The sequence below is a fragment of the Rhinolophus sinicus genome, linkage group LG01 (assembly GCF_036562045.2).
Source record: "Rhinolophus sinicus isolate RSC01 linkage group LG01, ASM3656204v1, whole genome shotgun sequence".
Classification (NCBI taxonomy): Eukaryota; Metazoa; Chordata; class Mammalia; order Chiroptera; family Rhinolophidae; genus Rhinolophus; species Rhinolophus sinicus.
Window position 1 is genome coordinate 117563576 of NC_133751.1, and position 18312 is coordinate 117581887.

Genomic DNA, 18312 nt, shown 5'->3' on the forward strand with positions numbered 1-18312 from the left:
TTGCCTTTTGTCACTGAGAATCTGGTTTTCCTTTGGTATACTTTCTTCATATTTTTAATTTTTTTTCTTAGAGAATTCCCTTTAACTTTTCATGTAATACTGGTTTGGTGGTTTTATGTTGTCTGGGAAATTCTATCATTCCTTCTAAATGATTGCCTTGCTGGGTAGAGTAATCTTAGTTGTAGGTCCTTGCTTTTCATCATGTTGAATATTTTGTGCCAATCCCTTCCGGACTTTAAAGTTTCTGTTGAGAAATCAGCTGTCAGTCTTATGGAAGCTCCTTTGTAGGTAACTAACTGCTTTTCTTGTGCCTCTTTTAAGATTCTCTCTTTGTCTTTAACCTTTTCCGTTTTAATTATAATGTGCCTTGGTGTGGGCCTCTTTGGGTTCATCTTGTTTGGGACTTTCTATACCTCCTGGCCTTGTATGTATACTTCCTTCACCAAGTTAGGGAAGTTTTCTGTCACTGTTTCTTCACATACCTTTTCAGTCCCTTGCTCTCTCTTATCCTTCTGGTACCCCTATGATATGAGTGTTGTTACACTTGATGTTGACCGAGAGTCCCCTTAAACTGTCCTCTGTTTTTTAATTCTTTTTTCTTTTTGCTATTCCAATTGGGTGTTTTCAGTTGCCTTTTCTTCCAGATCGCTGATTTGATCCTCTGCTTCATCTACCCTGCTGTTGATTCCATCCAGCGTATTCTTTATTTCAGTTACTGTTGTTTTCATATCTGATAGCTTCTTTTTTATGGTTTGTATCTCTGTGCAAGTTCTCACTGAATTCATCTATTCTTTCCCTGTCTTCATTGAACATCATTTTAGCCAGTATTTGAACTCTGCATCTGGTAGATTGCTTGCCTCCATTTCGTTTAGTTCTTTTTTTGGAGTTTTGTCCTGTTCTTTCATTTGGGACATGTTTCTTTGTCTCCTTATTTTGGCTGCCTCTCTGTGTTTGTTTCTATGTATTAGGTAGATTCGCTATGTCTCCCAGTCTTGGCAAAGTGGCCATATGTAGTAGGTGCCCTGTATGGCCCAGTGGCACAGACTCCCTGGTCACCTGCCCAGGGTGCCCCATGGGTGTGGGTTGTGTGTGACCTCCTGTTGTAGTTGAGCCTTGATACTGTTGGCATCAAGTGGTGGGCTTGACCCTCGGGCTGACTGTATAGGAGGACTGACTGTGACTACAGTGGATGGGCTGTTGTACGGGGGTGGACCCCATGGAACATGAATCGCTTTAGCGGGGCTCTAGTGTCTGCTGAGTTTGCCCTTTGGGTGTGTTGTGTCTGGAGCTGGTTGGGTGGTGCTCTGATATGAGCTGAAGCTGGTGTGTTGGTTCTGCAGCCCACTTGGAAGGGACTCCTGTGCATGCCTATGTCAGCTGTTGCCTGTGTCTGGCCATGGCCACCTTGCAGGAGCTACAAAGTGATCTGCATGGTTGGTAGCCGCTTGTGCTGGGCTTGGAGGTGCCCAGGAGAGACAGTGTTGTGAATTGAAGCTGGCTACCACTAGTGCCAGGCTTGACGCCATTTATGAAGAAGTATGGAGAATGCCGAGACCAGTTGCTGCTTGTTTGTGGTTTGTGGGTTTTTGAGAAATTTTAGGAAATTCTGCAGCATGGGCCAACTCTGGCCACTAGTGTGGAAAATCCGTTAAAAGAGGTTTGGGTTCACAACTTGGGTGGGGTGGGGTCTCAGGGAATCATCAAGTGTGGATGAACAATGTTAGGTTAATGGAAAGTTCAGATTGGCACTTGTCTGCACCTGCTGGCTGGGTAGGGGAAGGACTCAACAAAGGAATAATGGTACCTGCCAGCACTTCTGAACAGAGACACCTGTGAGAGCTGTCCCAACCCTTGCCCCTCCAACCCTTGTCCTGAAGCTAGTCAATTCATTTACTCCCCATATGTCCCTCATGTTTTTCGAGCTGCTGCTCCTGCCCTGGAACTCTGAGCGAATGATTTTTGAGAGTTGTGAGTTTGTGCTTGGGCCCTTTAAGATCTGCAGCACCTTTGTTTCTAGCAGCTTGTTGTCTTTCTCAGTCACAATCTGCACTGGTTTTCACAGCCAGATGTTACAGGGACTTATCTTCCTGGCCCTGATGCCCTGGGCTGGGTAGCCTAGTGTGGTGCTGGGACCCCTTGCTCCTCGGGTACTTCTGTAGCCAAGATATCCCTCCTGATTCTTAACCACCACACATGGGTCTGGGACCAGTTCATTCATTATCTGTGCTCCTCCTACCAGTCTCAACATGGCTTCTTCTTTATATCCTTAGCTGTAGGACTTCTGATCAGCTAGTCTTCAGGAGGTTTTCAAGGGTGGTGGTTCTATAATTTAGTTGTAATTTTGATGTGGTTGTGGGAGGAAGTGAGCACAGCATCTGCCTGTTCTGCCTCTTTGACCGGGAGTCTTTCTATAATAGTATTTGTTGAATGTTAGATAATGAACAATCATAGTATAGAATTATGATGGATACAACGTTTTTTTTAGAGAGAGAGGAAGGAAGAAAAGGCTTCCAGATTAAACTAATACTTTTCTGCAAAATTAATTCTCTCTGTACTGAATTTTAAAGGCATATTGAGGGAAGGGAGAATATTTTATCAGTTTGTAGCCTTTTCAGGTCTTTTAAGAAACTGCATGAAAATAGTATTAATTCGCTGTGGACTAACATGGAATTTGTTTTGTTGCATGGCCTGGTTTGCGGTGGAATTCACATCAGAGAGTAAGTTCCAATCCTTTTTCCTTTATTTTCTTTAATACATTTGCCTTTTGTAGTATGACCAGTTATAAACAGTGTTAACCTAAGTTATAAGTGTCTGGCAAAGCCAATATAGGCATATTTAATGTTTTGGAGACTTTGGAGGAAATAATGAATTAAATATGTGAAATGTTTGGTTTTCATTTGTGTCTAGGTTTTCAGTATGTTTTTGGAGACTCTTGTAGATTTTATAATAATTCATAAAGATGACTTGCAAGACTGGCTTTTTGTTCTTCTCACACAATTACTTAAGAAAATGGGAGCAGATTTACTTGGATCTGTGCAAGCAAAAGTTCAGAAGGCTCTAGATGTCACAAGGTGAGTGTTTTTCCCAGCTTTTTATATATAATTGGCATACAACAGTGTATAACTTTAAAATGTAAAACGTGATGATTTGATATACATATGTGCTGATGACCACAGTTAGTTAACAATTTCTTTACCTCACATAATTACCTTTTTTTCTGTTGTGATGAGCACGTCTAAGAGATCTATTCTCATAAGACCTTTCAAGTATACAATACGGTGTTGTTAACTATATTATTACTGGAGGTTTGTACCCTTTGACCAACATTTCCCCATTTCCTTTACCCCCTAACCACTGGCAACCACCATTCTACTCTCTGTTTCTATGGATTTGGCTTTTTAAAATTTTTTTTGAGATTCCACATATAAATCAAAATTAGGGAACATTCCTATACAGCAGTATAGCATTGGCGACAAGGGCTAGGGCGAGCCAGCTGATAATAAATGAACGAAGTAGATAGGAGGGAGGGTAATTAATATAGTAGGCTGGAGACGTGTGGTCAGTTGTAAACATGTTGGAATGTGTTTCCAGTGGTACCAGACTTTTCAAAGAAGGTTAGAAATGTGGATTAAGGCAACACATTCGAGAAGGTTTTTTTTGCTTTATTTTTTTTTACGCTGTGAAAACCAAATAAAACATTTGTGAGCCAGCCAGACTTGGCCTGTAAGTTGCTTGCTTAATTTAGGTGAGTTTATGAATGACAAGATCCATTTCAGATTTTTAGGGATGGCGGGAATATTATAATTATATTCCTAAATGTTGGTGGTTAAGGAAAACAGTTACTCCCTTCTGCTAATTTTCCTGGATACCTCTTTCCTTTAAGAATCCTGATCTCAGTAGACTTGGCCTAAGTTTCTAAAAGCTTGTTTATCATTCCCTTTTCCTCAGCAGCTGAGATGATAGCTGCTTAAGCTTATCTGGGATTAGTCAGTGAGTATCTAGACCAGGGGTGTCCAAACTTTTTTCAACGTTTTTCACCAAGGGCCATATGCGGTAAAATACACAAACAGCCGGGCCACTCACTCGAGGTGAAGTACATATTGCCTCACCTGGTTTATTTCAGTAAACTAAATATATTTTTGGAATTTGCTGCGGGCCAAGTAACAGTGGATCGTGGACCGCAGTTGGCCCGCGGGCTGCAGTTTTGACACCCCTGATCTAGAGGCTCAGTGTTGGCTGAGAGCTTTTCCTCACGTAATAGACCTGATTACAGATCTGCCTCAGTTTCCTTTGGCTGTACATTTCCAGGTTAAATACACCAGTTAACTACAGAAGAAAGGAGAGGCATTTTTTGTGTGGTTCGTTGACCTTGTTTCTTTAATTTATAGCAAGTATGAGTCAAATTACATATACTAAAGTGTACTTTGCTTCCAAAAATGGTCCTTATAGCTTCCTGGATGCAAATAGATGTGGGAGAAAAGATGTGCTGTTGGGTCAAATTTACTTCTTATTAGTAATTATAATGTTGGTAATACTAGTACTTAGTGTGTGTCATGTACTTCATATTTTTCTTGTATTATTTCATTTAAATTTCAGGTCTGTCCTATGATTTTACCTGCATCCCGTTTCTTTTTACTATACTTCTATAGATTAAGAAAAGTCTCTAAAGAGAGTTTAAAGACAGCAATGCAATCACTCAGCCTCAATGGTAACAGATGTTTGCATTGTATTATCTTACCTGTTAGTATGGACGGTACGTCTGCATTATCCCCATTGGCTCCATTGTGCAATTTTGCACATACTAATCATCACCGCGTTTTAAGGGACAGGGAAAGTACTGCCTTTCGCTAGCGAGAGCCCTCAGGGTGACTCAGTTGGACCAAAGATGTGAGATGACTGAAAAATTGGGATAGGTAACAGGTAAGAATTGGAGCGGAGAGGGGCTCCTGGGGCCCCCTGTTCTGTAGCTGGATGGTGATATTCTTGCTGAGTACCCCACAGGAGCTTCTTTTGTGGTGACTATACCAAATAGAGATCGTAAGCAGTTACCCAGCTAGTGCTGAGGAGAACAGTGCGGTTAGCTTAAGCAAGGTCAGCTGTAAGCAGTGTAGTCAGGATGTAAAAGATTTGGGAATTGGCAGTGTTTTTCGTGTAAGCAATATTCAGAAAGATGGCTGGAGAGAAGATGAGCAGATTCCTAGAAGGCAGGTGGGACTCTCTTCCTTATTAGTTTATTGCTTAGTATTTATGTTTAAAATAGCATACTCAAAGTAAGTTTAACTGTATGTGTTTTGGGAGGTTTAACAAGATTTCCCTTTTTCTCTTGTTTACATAATGTGTATTTAGTATTTATATAAAATTAAAAGTACTGCTTAAAAATGTGAACAGTCTTGCTTTTACATATATTAAAATACAACAGTCTATTTCTTGTTTTTTATATGTTTATATAATAAATTTTTCTTTAAAAACCAAGCACTTTTTTTCTTTCTTTAAACTTAGGGACTCCTTTCCATTTGATCAGCAATTTAACATTTTGATGAGATTTATTGTGGATCAAACTCAGACTCCAAACCTCAAGGTTGGTAACGATTTGTCACTACCATTCAACCTCTAAAAGTCAAATTTGAGTAAAATTTCCTTTTTACACAGGACTCATATTTGGCTGTTCTGAATCCATATGCTGTGAGCATGCTTACACACCTCTTTGTAGCCATGTTTTCATTTGTCTTGGTTCAGTACTCAGTAGAGAAATTGCTAGCCTATTGGCATATATTTAACTTTATTTTAAACTGTTAAAATGGTTGTATTATATTTCTACCAGCAATGTATGAGAGCTCCAGTTGTTCCACATCTTTACCAACGTTTGGGTATTATTACTCTGGCACAGTATTTGAACTAGAAAATTCTGAGCTGTTGAGATAGGTATCTTACTGGAATTTTAAGAAATATTAACATTCTATTATTACATGTTGTAAATTCATACCTATAATAACAAGGCTAAATTTGAGGGAGGATATGTGTTTATTTGAGTTAGGTCATATAAATCATCCATTCTTTGATCATTAACTTTTGTTGGGGTTTTAGGATAGGCTCGATAGTAACCCTTTTCTGCTGAGGTCAGAATCAGTTGAGACATCAGTGGAGAAGTTAAGGCAGAATATCAGCTTGATTACTGAACATGTTGCCTTGGGAGGCATGGCCTAGACCAGGGGTGTCCAAACTGCGGCCCACAGGCCAACTGCAGCCCACGATCCATTGTTAATTGGCCCGCAGCAAATTCCAAAAATATATTTAGTTTACTGAAATAAACCAGGTGAGGCAATATGTACTTCACCTCGAGTGAGTGGCCCGGCTGTTTGTGTATTTTACCGCATATGGCCCTTGGTGAAAAGCGTTGAAAAAAGTTTGGACACCCCTGGCCTAGACTGTCTAAAAACCAACACTAACTAGAGTTGCCCTTGCCCTCCCGGTCAGTGGCAGACCAGGAAATGCCACGGCCTCCCGACCGTGGCTCCTGCCCTGTAAGTGTCCTCAGCATACGTGAGGAGCAGAGCACGCCTTCTCGGCCCGCTCCGTGCTCTGAAAATGAGGAGGATTGAGCTGCATGCCACTCTTCTGTTTCTAAGCTTACCTCTCAGTCATTTCATGCTTTTTGTCCTGATGGATGTGGTACCATAAATCCAGGAGAAAGGAGGTGTCCCTTCAATAGTATGTTTACTTTTCTCTGATCAAAGAGTCATAAAGTGTACTTAACGTTTATAATTATTGGATCTTTCAGGTCAAAGTTGCAATCCTGAAGTACATTGAGTCTCTCGCCAGACAGATGGATCCAACAGATTTTGTAAATTCTAGTGAGACCAGGCTTGCTGTTTCTAGAATTATAACCTGGACAACAGAACCAAAGAGTTCAGATGTGAGAAAGGTATGTCCAAGGGAGCTGCCCTGCAGCTTTAATGGCAGACCGTTCATCCTTAGCATGTGTTAGAAAAAGCAATGTAGCTAGAAGCTTGCCAACTGCCCCCACACCCGCATGCAAACCTCTGTCACTCCTTTTCTGTGAAAACCAAGACTTGGCTTTGGCCCCTTATCTTCTGTCTCCAGCTCCACCTCGTTCCAGTTTCTGAATCTTAAAATGAAAATCTGAAATCTTGTATGATGGATTCTTGGTTTTCTTCAGCATCTATTTATGTTGTTTAATGTGAAAGCACTAGTAGTTTAGTATCTCTTACAGGGACATTGGTTTCCCTTACATTGGTTTGTGACATGTACTTTGAAGATAGAATTGCAGATTTAAGGTTACCTGGTCATGAGGTACCTAATAGTATAAAGTGTGGTTGAAAGTTTGCTAAGATACAATGAATTCTTCAATTTAAAAAGACCAAAAAGCTTGCATTTATGTATCACAATTGGAACACACGCTCTTTAGCTTGGGGAGTTAGGTGGGGAGGTAAAATTCAGAGTTTTGAGACAAGTGGATAACCAAGGTGGTGTTTTTATTTTATTTTATTTTTTGTATGCATGTATGTATGTATGTATGTATGTATTTTAAGCCACTGAAGAGAAATACTTGCTACTGTCTTCTGAAATGGCACATTGAAAGGCACAGAACATAGGAAAAAGCACAGGATACTGTTATTTCTATTACTAGGTAGTTTTCTGCCTCGGGACTATTGTGAAGATTAGTAAATATAGAGCATTTAACCAATTCCTGACACATCATAAGCACAAAACAAGGATTAGTTATTGTGTTTGTTGTTTCTATTATTCGTTTCCTGTCAGTGTCTTGTTCTTCTACGCTTGAATTTCACACATGGCCATTATTCTTTTATGCTTGCATTTTTCCTCCTGTACTGTACTCCTTCCACAACCGTCCATACCAATATAGTCCTTTGGCTGTGGGCAGAGTTGATAATGTGCACTGCTTGGGTCTAGGCAAGTGGAAAAAGGAAAGGATGATTTCAAGGAATGCTTACCATGTTTCCCCGAAAATAAGACCTACCCGGACAATCAGCTCTAATGCATCTTTTGGAGCAAAAATTAATATAAGACCCAGTATTATATTATGTTATGTTATGTTATATTGTATTATATTTTAAAGACCTGGTCTTGTATTATATAAGACCTGGTCTTATAGTAAAATAATTATATAAAATTATTTAATTTAATTATTTTATGGAATTATATATAATTATATAAAATAATTATGTAAAAATATATAATATAATATAATACAAGACCCGGTCTGATAGTAAAATAAGACCGGGTTTTATATTAATTTTTGTTCCAAAAGACGCATTAGAGCTGATTGTCCAGGTAGGTCTTATTTTCGGGGAAACACGATAGATTCACATCAATAGTTCTTAGTCCCAACTGCAAATAACATCAACCGAGATGCCTGGGCTCTAGCCCAGGTGATTTGACTTCAGTGGTATAGAGGAGAGCTTGGGTGTTGGTTTCTGTCTGATTGAGAGTCCCTCCATTCTTGGCTGATTTTTAATGCAGAATTGAGACCCATTATTTGAGACGATTACCCTGGGGTTGAACCTCAGGACACACAGGTTGCTGGTATAGTCTGGACCTGGTTGCCATGAATGCTGTTGGTCCCGCCTGGACCCTTATTATCTTAAGGACTAGGCCTGGGCTTGCTGTTCCCTCGTGCCTTCCCCACCGCCCTACTTTTGCTCACCTTGTATGCCCAGCGCCTAGTATAATACCTGTAGGAACAAAGTAGGCACTTAATAAATATTTGGAATGAATTAATGAATGATAAATACCCGAAGACAAAGGATCTAATTTCAAGTAACCATTTGAAGCCATCATTTCAAAAACGATAGTCTTGTAAGTGCCCCTCTTTTGGCTTCTGAATTCGTTTTCTACTATATAACAACTTACTGCAAACGTTGCACCTTGAAGCTACACTAATTTATTTATCTCAGTTTTGTGGCTCAGGAGTCTGGCATGTGTCCCTGGGTTTTCTGCTCAAGGTCTTAACAGACTGAAGTGAAGGTGTTGTCTGAGTGAGTCTTCAATCTCTCTGAGGCCTGAGCTCCTTCCATCTCACAGGTTCTCGGCCAGATCCAGAGAGTTCCTTCCAGGTGTTGGGCTGAGGTGCCTGCTTTCTTGCCGACTGTCAGCAGGGGGCGTTCTCAGCTCATACAGGCTACCTGTCATCTCCTGTCATATGGTCCCCCACAGCATGGCAGTTTGCTTCTTCAAAGCCAGCAGGAGAATACTGGAAGAAATAATGTGCAAAAACTTTTCAAATTTGATGAAAAACAGTGATGTACACATCGAAGCAACTTAACACGTTGCGTACGGCGGGGTTTAAATCCCTCAGGAAGATTCTCGTGATCCGTATACAACGTGTTAACAAGCTCCAAGTAGTATTTTTAAAAAGCTCCACGCCTAGATACATCATACACAAACTACTGCAAGTCAAAGACAGAGAGAATCCTGAAAGCAAGCAGCAAGAGGGAAGCAGCTCATCATTTCCAAGAGCACCTCAGTAATTGAAACGGCTGGTTTCAGTTACATCTGCAAATCCCTTCTGTCACGTAACAGTTACAGTGTGGTGTCCCAGCGCATTCCCAAGTCCCACTCACTCTAGGGGAGAGGGTTGTGCAGGAGGTGGGAACATTGGGCCGCCTTAGTGTTGTGCCTACCAAGGCTTCGGTCTCTTTCAGTGGGTTGGCAGGAATCTTCCATAGTTGTTTGGTAATTCCGTAGCTCTTACTTAAATAGGGAGCTTTTGTACCTAGCTCTGCCAATTGTAAGGTTCAACTTAGACGCGTCTCCACTTTCTGGGAGCCCTCTAGATTTTTTTTTTTACCATCAGCGATGTCTGTGGCTCTGGGTTGTCTGGCTTTCAGTTGTACACGTGTCCAGCACTGGTTAGGAAAGCACTGTGACTGATACAAATAGGTGTGTCAGTGTGCAGTATTTAAACCTGTGTTCTTCTGCCCCGTTAGTACTTACCCACAAACTGTACAGTAGGACACTGCAGGTTAATCCTTCTTGGACATAGTCACGTTTACTTAAATGCTGTTTTGATACACCATCCATTGTACGTTTCTATAAATATAGATGCTGTTGTAAGTGATGCAGCTGCCTTGCTCAGGAATCTGAGAGGTATTTGAAAGATTGTCTCAATGAATGTGGTACCTAAATAAGTTAAAATACCCAAAGAAATTGTGATGTATAAATTACTATGCCCTAAGAGCTGAAAGTATTAACATTTTAAAGCTTTAAAAAGGCCATTTTTATCACGATGATTTAATGCACTAAAGATACCTAGCTCTTTTAAATAAATGTATGTTTTGCCTCCTCTTTCATTTGCAGAGTTATTAAAAGCTGTATCAGGTAAATCTTGGGAAATCTTGGTGATTTAAAAGTACTTTGTGATCGTGAACCAAGTTCTGTTGTTGTCCTTTAATTTCTTAAAAGAAGAGTAAGGTTACACTGTGAATACTGGAAGAGCCCTTCAGTCTGAAATTACGCAGTCAACTTCCATATGGGCCCCATCCCTGGAGAATATTAATTTTCCGCAACCAATACGTGGGGAGTTTGCAGACAGTGTAATTCATCTATAAAGTCATATTTGGGAAGGCACTTGAGAAACATTTTAAGCTGACATAACTCTGATTTTTTGACTTTTGCATTTTTAATATTTTGTTTCCCTTTTTATCTTAGTATGTTGGGGTGTTTCATATTGGAGAGAGGGGGTGTTTAAAAATTTAAGATGTTCTGAAAAGGAGGGAAGAAGCACAATGGCAACCAGAACACAAACCAGTTACTAGTGTGCTTGTCAGGCTGCGACTGATGGGAATTGGAGAGGAAAGCCCCACCCAGACTTAGCTGGTCTGCTGGATTCCCAAAGAAACCGTTTTCATTAGTTACATGTGGGAGTCCTGCCTAGTGTCGAGCACATTATACAGAAGTACATGAGACCTTTCTTAATGCCCTGTGTTTCTGTTAAGTTAATATAATGCATTAACAGTAGAAAGTGGTTTCTAGAGGTTGACCAGCGTTTGACTACTGCCTCTGCCACTTGTTAGCGCTGCGAGCAAGTAATTTAACCTCTGAATTCTTGTTTATTACCCCTAAAATGGGAATGATAATACTTGCTGTAGACATTATGGGGAGCACTAATTGCAATAAAGAATGTAAGACTATAACTAAATATTTCTTCATTTGCTGTTTAGCTCCCTCTGCCATTATTTGAGGGTTGTTTTGGTTTTGCTGCTGCTTTTGGTGGAACGAATTGAAAACCAAATTTTTTCCAGCATCAGGAAGATATTTTCCTCTCTATCAAAGGGAATGTGGTAATGTTGTTAGAATTGTAAATGATGTGTTTATGTTTTAGGGTTCCGAATCCCTGTATGTTTGCTCAGTGTATGTGGTTCTCCAGCATTTAGCATCTACTTTGCCAGATGAAATAACAGCCTTAGCCGCAACGTGTTGTTTTGAGAAATGTGGGAAATGAAGGCACAGCAAAGGAACCTAGGATGTGTAAAGATGCTGTTGCCTGCCTGGAGTAGGAAAAGTATATAAATAGCCTTCAAAATTTGAAATTTCAAATATTGAAAAATTTTAAAAGCTCTGATTATACACAGGCAGCATGGCCTACTAAAAGCCAATAGCTTTACCATTGAATGAGATCTGAATTGCAGCTTAATTATGACTGCCCCTCTCAGGTCTCATTTTGACCTCTTTGATCTCCCTTTTTATCACGTACAACAAGAATACTAAAACTTCCGGAGAGAATTATGATTACTGAGGACCTAGCAAATGATTGAGGTTTAAAACTGGTAGTAACTATTTGTTATTCTTAGCTTTTAGATCATATATACGTACATGATTTTATAAAGTAAGCCAGATATTTTTACAGCTTGCAAATAACCGTGGTTTCGGCACTTGCTTCTTCTGTCTGATTAAACCCTACCACCTTTCCTGTTTGTCAGTCCCCGCTTCAGTGTAGTCGAGTAGGTGAGGATTTCCCCGCTAGGTCAGCTTCAACGTGCTCTGGGCTTGGAGAAGGAAACTTGGAAGAAAATTGTAAACAGGTAGATTGAAAACTGATACTTTGCTGTTTGCATTTTAGATTATTAATACTGACTTCCCTTGTGAAGACACCTAAAATTAATACAATTCTATTTGAGCGCGTGCCTGTGGGGGGGAGGGGTGCTGTGTAAATGTTTGTGTTTTGTATGTTTTATGATTAACTCCCTACCCAAAGAAATAGCCACGTTGAGTGTAGACCTCTACCGTATTTTAATGGAATAGTAAAGGACAGATACTACATAAGGAACATCTGAAGGTTTTGAAGTACCTTCTCTTTGGTGATTTTCTAAGGCATTATTTTAATGACAATCAGAAGGGAACAGTAATATATGCTTAATAAATTAGAAAACTCCTTTTCCTCCCAAATTTTAAGTTTTCCCTGATTAATGCCAGCACTGATGCATTTGTCAGAGTTTTATTATCTCCTGGAAGAATTCTTCTACTGTAAGGTACACAGCATTCAAGGCAGTTGACAACCCTGGGAGTTCTTTTCAAACAGTAAGCAGTGACCTTTGAGGAACCTTTTACTTTCACCCCCCAAATTCTACTGTAGGGGTGTGAGTGGGAATCATTTCCTTTTGTTATTTGATATTTAAAATATTTTGCACTAGAGTTGTCCATTAGAAAAAGTCAGCAACACTCCTGAATTTTTGTGTGGTGACTACTTAATGCCGATAGTGGAGTTACTCATTATTGAACATGAGCTAAGCCCCAGGCTTTTTTTTAAAGGAATCTGACCCATCACCATATTTGGAATTATTCCATTTCTGAAGCTTGAATCTCATTAGAAAAAGATTTTACTGTGAAAACAGCTTTAAGCCAAAGGGTGACCTTTGAAAACTGTATAAAATCATATGCATTTTATATTTTGGAATATGTAAAAATAAATCATATTCTTGTATATATATAAATCACATCTATGTACCATCTGTCTAGCTAGTTATATTTTCAAATTTTCCTGTCTTTCTATTTGATTTCTTATCAAAATTCAACTTTAGGATTATTGAGAGAGGGTTCTTCAGTGGGTCAGAAATTAAAGTCTACTGCACTTTCTTTTCCCACATGACTAAAAATCACTAATGTTAGGTAGTCATGAATTAGCACAGTTTCTAGGCCTATCATCTTGCGGCCTTCCTGTTCCTAAAAGATCCCACTAATTTTAAAATTTGCTTCATGAGAAACTTCAAATAAGTTTGTAGTATTAGATAATCATGTCACTGTGGGAAGAAATACGATCTTTTAAGTAAAGAAAGAGGCACATTTCAAATAAAAACATACTATTCAAAAATATGATACATTTTATAATTTTCAAATGTCATTTTCAGTCAATAACAACAACAACAAAATAAGTGCCTAAATTTTCTTACTAGATTGGCAACATTGATTTCCTACCCCTGCTAAAACTCAAGTCTGCTTCTTTCTTTCTCTTTGAAGTAGTTTTTTCTGCATGCATTTTTCTAACATCTAATGAAATGTTTTTTAAAATGCACAGGTTACTTTGCATGATTTTGAAATTTTCTCTCATACAAATATTTAAATCATGTTAATAGTATATTAAATCGGTGGTGAAGTGAATTCCTCCAGATAATAACTTATTAAAAATGTTTCAATAATGGAATATAGAAATGTATATTTTAGTACAATTATAATAATGGTTTTTGCCTGTCATTAAAGCACACTGGCCTTCTGTGATTTAATTTGGATGGAAAGGTTACTGATGACTATATTTGGAGGTCATGAGGAAAAAGTGAGATACTTTTGCCCAATGCTGTGTGTAATGAGTGCTTTTGACATCTTAAAAAACTAATTTTTGATCATTCTGTAAAAAATCCTACTGATATTTTAAAATTCATAATTTTATTTTTGGTTAAACACATTTGGGCCTTTGGATTTTTCTTTTTTTCCTTCTCCAGGCATAATAGTAGTTTTGTCTTAACTGGACAAATTTTCACATTGTAAAAGCATTGAAATATTTTGTGATGTTTATTTCCAAAAAATTTCCCAGTGATAACGTTTTTTGTAATATTGTATATCATGAGAAAAATACTCAGTAATTACTGCAATCCTAAAAATTGCAGTCTTCGTGAAAATAAAAGTATGCTTTTAGTCAAAAGATTTTCATAATGTTGTTTCCTTCCTTTTGACTCTCAGAAATTTGTAAGAAATACCAGTTAGTATTTACTAAAATTTTCTTTTGGCGTAGTTTTTCTAAATTAAAACCCTTGTAACTAATTCCTCAGACATTGTTTTTAAGCTCAGAATGCCAGCTACTACACTAGTTCCATAGAAAGCACTTAACCTGCTGGAGAACTCCAAGTCTCATTTAACTACGATTGCTTTAGCTACTTGCTTTTTCCCACCTTGCCGCTGTAGTGATTACCAGCAGTTCTGCAGTAGGTTGTCTGAATTCATAAAGAAAAGTAGAACGTTTTCTAAAAGGCAGAAGAATGAGTTTTTAATTTGTACCATATAAATCTGCTTTGCTTCCCAAAGACTGTCTCTCTTCAATTCATAGATGTAAAAGTAGGAATTTTTCAGATATTTATTTATACTTGGTCTTTTTCTAGTATTTCTCAGTCACTGGGCATGAGGTTGAGGAAAAGTGGTTTCTCAAGATAATCTAGTGGTAGCTTGTTTAGAAACTTGTTCTTTCCAGGATGTACTGGGAGCCCTGTCCAGTTCCAGCTTACTAGATAGAACGAACAATCTTAAGCCTTTAAAAGTTTTGATCACTTCCTTTATGTATTCCCCTGCTTCATTCCCAGTGCTAGACGACACAGGAAATGTTACAGGCATTTATTATTAATGTGCTGTGGAAATCCAAGGCCAGGATGTTAAAAGGCAACCAGGACTTATTTTCCAGGTCGAGCCAGATTATTTATAACTGATGATATCATTTTTTCCAGATGCTTTTTATTTTTTTATTTTTTTTGTGGTGAAGATGTCCTGTTACTAATTAGTTTACTCATACAAAAATGTTTTCTTTAAAAAACAATTTTAATTAACATTGTGACCAGGATATGCTATTGTACATTCCATAAATTAATCAAGTCGTCTTCTTCTAGGCAGCACAAATTGTGCTGATTTCTCTGTTTGAACTGAACACTCCTGAATTTACCATGCTACTTGGTGCCTTGCCAAAAACATTCCAGGATGGTGCCACCAAACTCCTGCATAACCACCTCAAGAATTCCAGTAACACCAATGTGGTGAGTGCTCGGCCACGGTTGGTGCTGCTGTGCCGCTCATGGCCTCTGCATTCCCTCGTCTAGAGGACGCCCTGATGGAATAGATGCGCTGATCGTTCTCTTTCAATAGATTGGGCCTCTCAAGGGTGCAGGCGAGGCTTGATCCTGCCAGATTTCCAGGAATGAAAGCCTGATATTTAAATGCGGCCTTTTTCTTAAGTTAGGTTGTTCAGTCAGTTAAATTTTTACCTAGTCAGTTATGTATTTATTAAGCTACTTACTCTTTTTTGTACGGTAGAGATGCAGGCGCTCCATTGTGTCTGTTACTCTAGCACAACTGACATCTGTCATTCAGCCTCAGGAATGCCTCTATGACAATTATCCATTTTTGGTTTAATGTGCACTTAAAATTGACCATAACAATTCAGAAAAACAAATCACCCTGATTGTGCCATTTCTGCCCATTTATTTACATGTGGGTTAAAAGGCCAGGGGACAAGTGGACCATGTTCTGTATTTAGCCCTGGAGTAATGATGTGCTTCTGCTTTTGCCCCAGGGCTCTCCCAGCAATACAATCGGCCGGACTCCTTCCCGACACCCCAGCAGCAGGACCAGCCCCCTGACCTCACCCACCAACTGTTCCCACGGGGGCCTGTCTCCAAGGTAATGCCATTTCAACAGAAGTGAGGAAACTAAAGTACTAATATCTGTCTAGCCTATTTTTATAATTTTAGGCCAAGCTTAGTACCAAAAAGTGTATGAGTATCAGGAGACCATGGGTTCTGTTCTAGTCCTTACCCAAATCTTAACTGTAATCTTGTGCAAAGCGGTTACTGTCTGCAGTGAAATGAGCAGTTTGTGCTGAATGTCCTCTGAGATTCTTCTAGCTCTAAACACTCTCTAACACCTTAAAGATTTTAAAACTAACAGTTACATTTAATACTATTTCCTATAGAAACATTTAGAAACTCCTCACCTATTCTGTAAGTGACGGGAGCACCGGAAGAAGGTATTTAGTCATCTAGATAAATTCTCTCTAGTCTATCCATGCCTAGTCTGGGGTGGTTTTCCACCCCAGTGGCCATTCCAAGCATAGTTTTGTCATTATGGACTCATGTGTGAAGTACATGCTGCTCTGGAGGAGGAAGTAAGGCTCAGACTCGTGTGAACAGTGGCCTTGCAGAGCCTGAGGAAGTGACTGAAAAAGAGAAAAATGCTTTGTCTCAGGGTCTTTAGTTACCACTTCTCCACATGGCCAGGGCCGTCAGCTGGTCTCTGCACTGTGACCTCTGTGACCCCCTGGCAGGTGCTGGAGCCCCCTGTGGCCTCCCTCGGAGAAGTGGCCCGATAGGCCAGACTTCACAGGAAAGAGCCAGTGCCTGGACCTGTAGGGTCACACGTGCTGTGTTGTCCCCAAGAAGTCCACATCTTTGGGACCACTGACAGCAAGAATCAAGGGGCTGTATCTAACAGGTTGCTGTCACCAAGATCTTAAAGTTATAGGAAATCCTGCAAATATGCCATTTTCCTTTTAAGGGTTCCCTCTTTAGCAGGAAGATAATCAAAATGTAAGTGCCTTTACATTTCAGTTTTCAAATGATCAAGTCTAACAAACTCCTCTGTCTTGACCATGGAATTTCTCTTCAGTTGCACAGGTTATCATATAAATATTTTGGAATATATCAAATTTGTATTTCTTTCTCTTGGTGAAACAAAGTATTTTGTATATTTACAATATCCTACTGTTTATATTGCCTCAGGTTTAATCACCCTAAAGCCCCGCCCATACTATATTTAGGTAAAATGAAATGTGATGTCAGGTCTCCAGGTGTGCTCTGCATTGTCAGGATTCCGCAGGCTCTTCTAATCAGACAATTGACACCAGAAACTAGTGAAATTATGTCTGATGTTCTCCGGGTGTGTCTGAGGCTCAGCCAACAATTTTTTTTAATGGAAACATCTGTATCTAAACTGTATGGTTTGTCTTAAATAACTAGGGTCCATTGTTGACAGTAAAATAAATCATAGAGTTGTCTTTCTTGGTAGGGGAGGATTTTGTGGAAAACTTCTATTCTGTGTAAATTGTTGCTTTTGCCTAGAAGTGCTACTTTGCAACATTAATTGGGAAATCTGTTCTTCCATAATACACACAGTTCATACTTCTTATCTTTCAGTTATTTCATTATTAGGGTGGTACATTTTTTAGGTAATAATCAAAAGGTAAAACTCAGATTAAGTATTTTTTTATTATGTGTGCTGTTAGTCTAAATAAAAGATAGGTGGGAGCTGCTAGCATAATTCATCAGAGCTAAGAATTGGGTAGGTATTCATCTCATGGATCCCCAAATTATTAAAAATTTTAATTTATTTTTCCAGGTCACCATTCATTCTTAATTGGCCTGATTTAATTTTTACTGTTTAAAGTTACAGGTCAGTAGAAGAAATGGAGAGATTTATTTTCAATATTAAGAAGTCCAGGTGTGGCCTAAATATTTTTCTGTCAAAAAATTCTTCTTTAGAGGTTTACTTAGTTATGTAGTTTCTTCTTTTTCAAACAGTGTATCCTCGGTTAGTGTATAACTAGCCAGATGTCCTTAAGCAACTTGAATTCAATAAGAGAAAGGATTTTTCTCACAACTAAAACTGTCCAGAAGTAGGAAAAACTGCCTCATATCACTGGAAACATTCAAATAGGCTACGTACTTCCTACCAGGAAAATTATAAAAGCAATGAACTCTTGCACGAAATAGGAGAATGGACTAAATTATACCACATTCTAAGGAGGCAGTAGATGAGTTGTGCCATTTATAATGTCCACTATTTCCCCGAGCAGGGCTCTTGAAACATTTATTTTCTGTGACCTGCCGTTCTTTTGCGTCATCTTGACCATGTGGTAATAGCTTTTCATTCTTAAGGAGAAAATTATTACCAATTATTTGTTTTTAATCTAATTTTGAGAATCAAAATGAAGTAGTATTTTTTGGGGGGGGTCTAAAAATTCTGCACTCAGATCATGGTGAAAATAAGGAAATATTCTAAAATGATGGAAACAATCTAATTTTT

General features: G+C 38.9%; 1 protein-coding gene across 32 annotated transcripts in view; it reads left to right on the forward strand.

Annotated features, from left to right (window-relative positions):
* The window catches only part of CLASP1 (cytoplasmic linker associated protein 1), a 247672-nt gene that overhangs the window by 186848 nt on the left and 42512 nt on the right, over window positions 1–18312 (forward strand). For all 32 annotated transcript variants that reach the window (XM_074334995.1, XM_074335073.1, XM_074335009.1 and 29 more), the window contains 5 exons: window positions 2908–3071; window positions 5500–5578; window positions 6779–6922; window positions 15126–15269; window positions 15806–15912. In XM_074334995.1, coding sequence (XP_074191096.1) covers window positions 2908–3071; window positions 5500–5578; window positions 6779–6922; window positions 15126–15269; window positions 15806–15912 — 638 coding nt within the window. The remainder of the gene's footprint in view (window positions 1–2907; window positions 3072–5499; window positions 5579–6778; window positions 6923–15125; window positions 15270–15805; window positions 15913–18312) is intronic.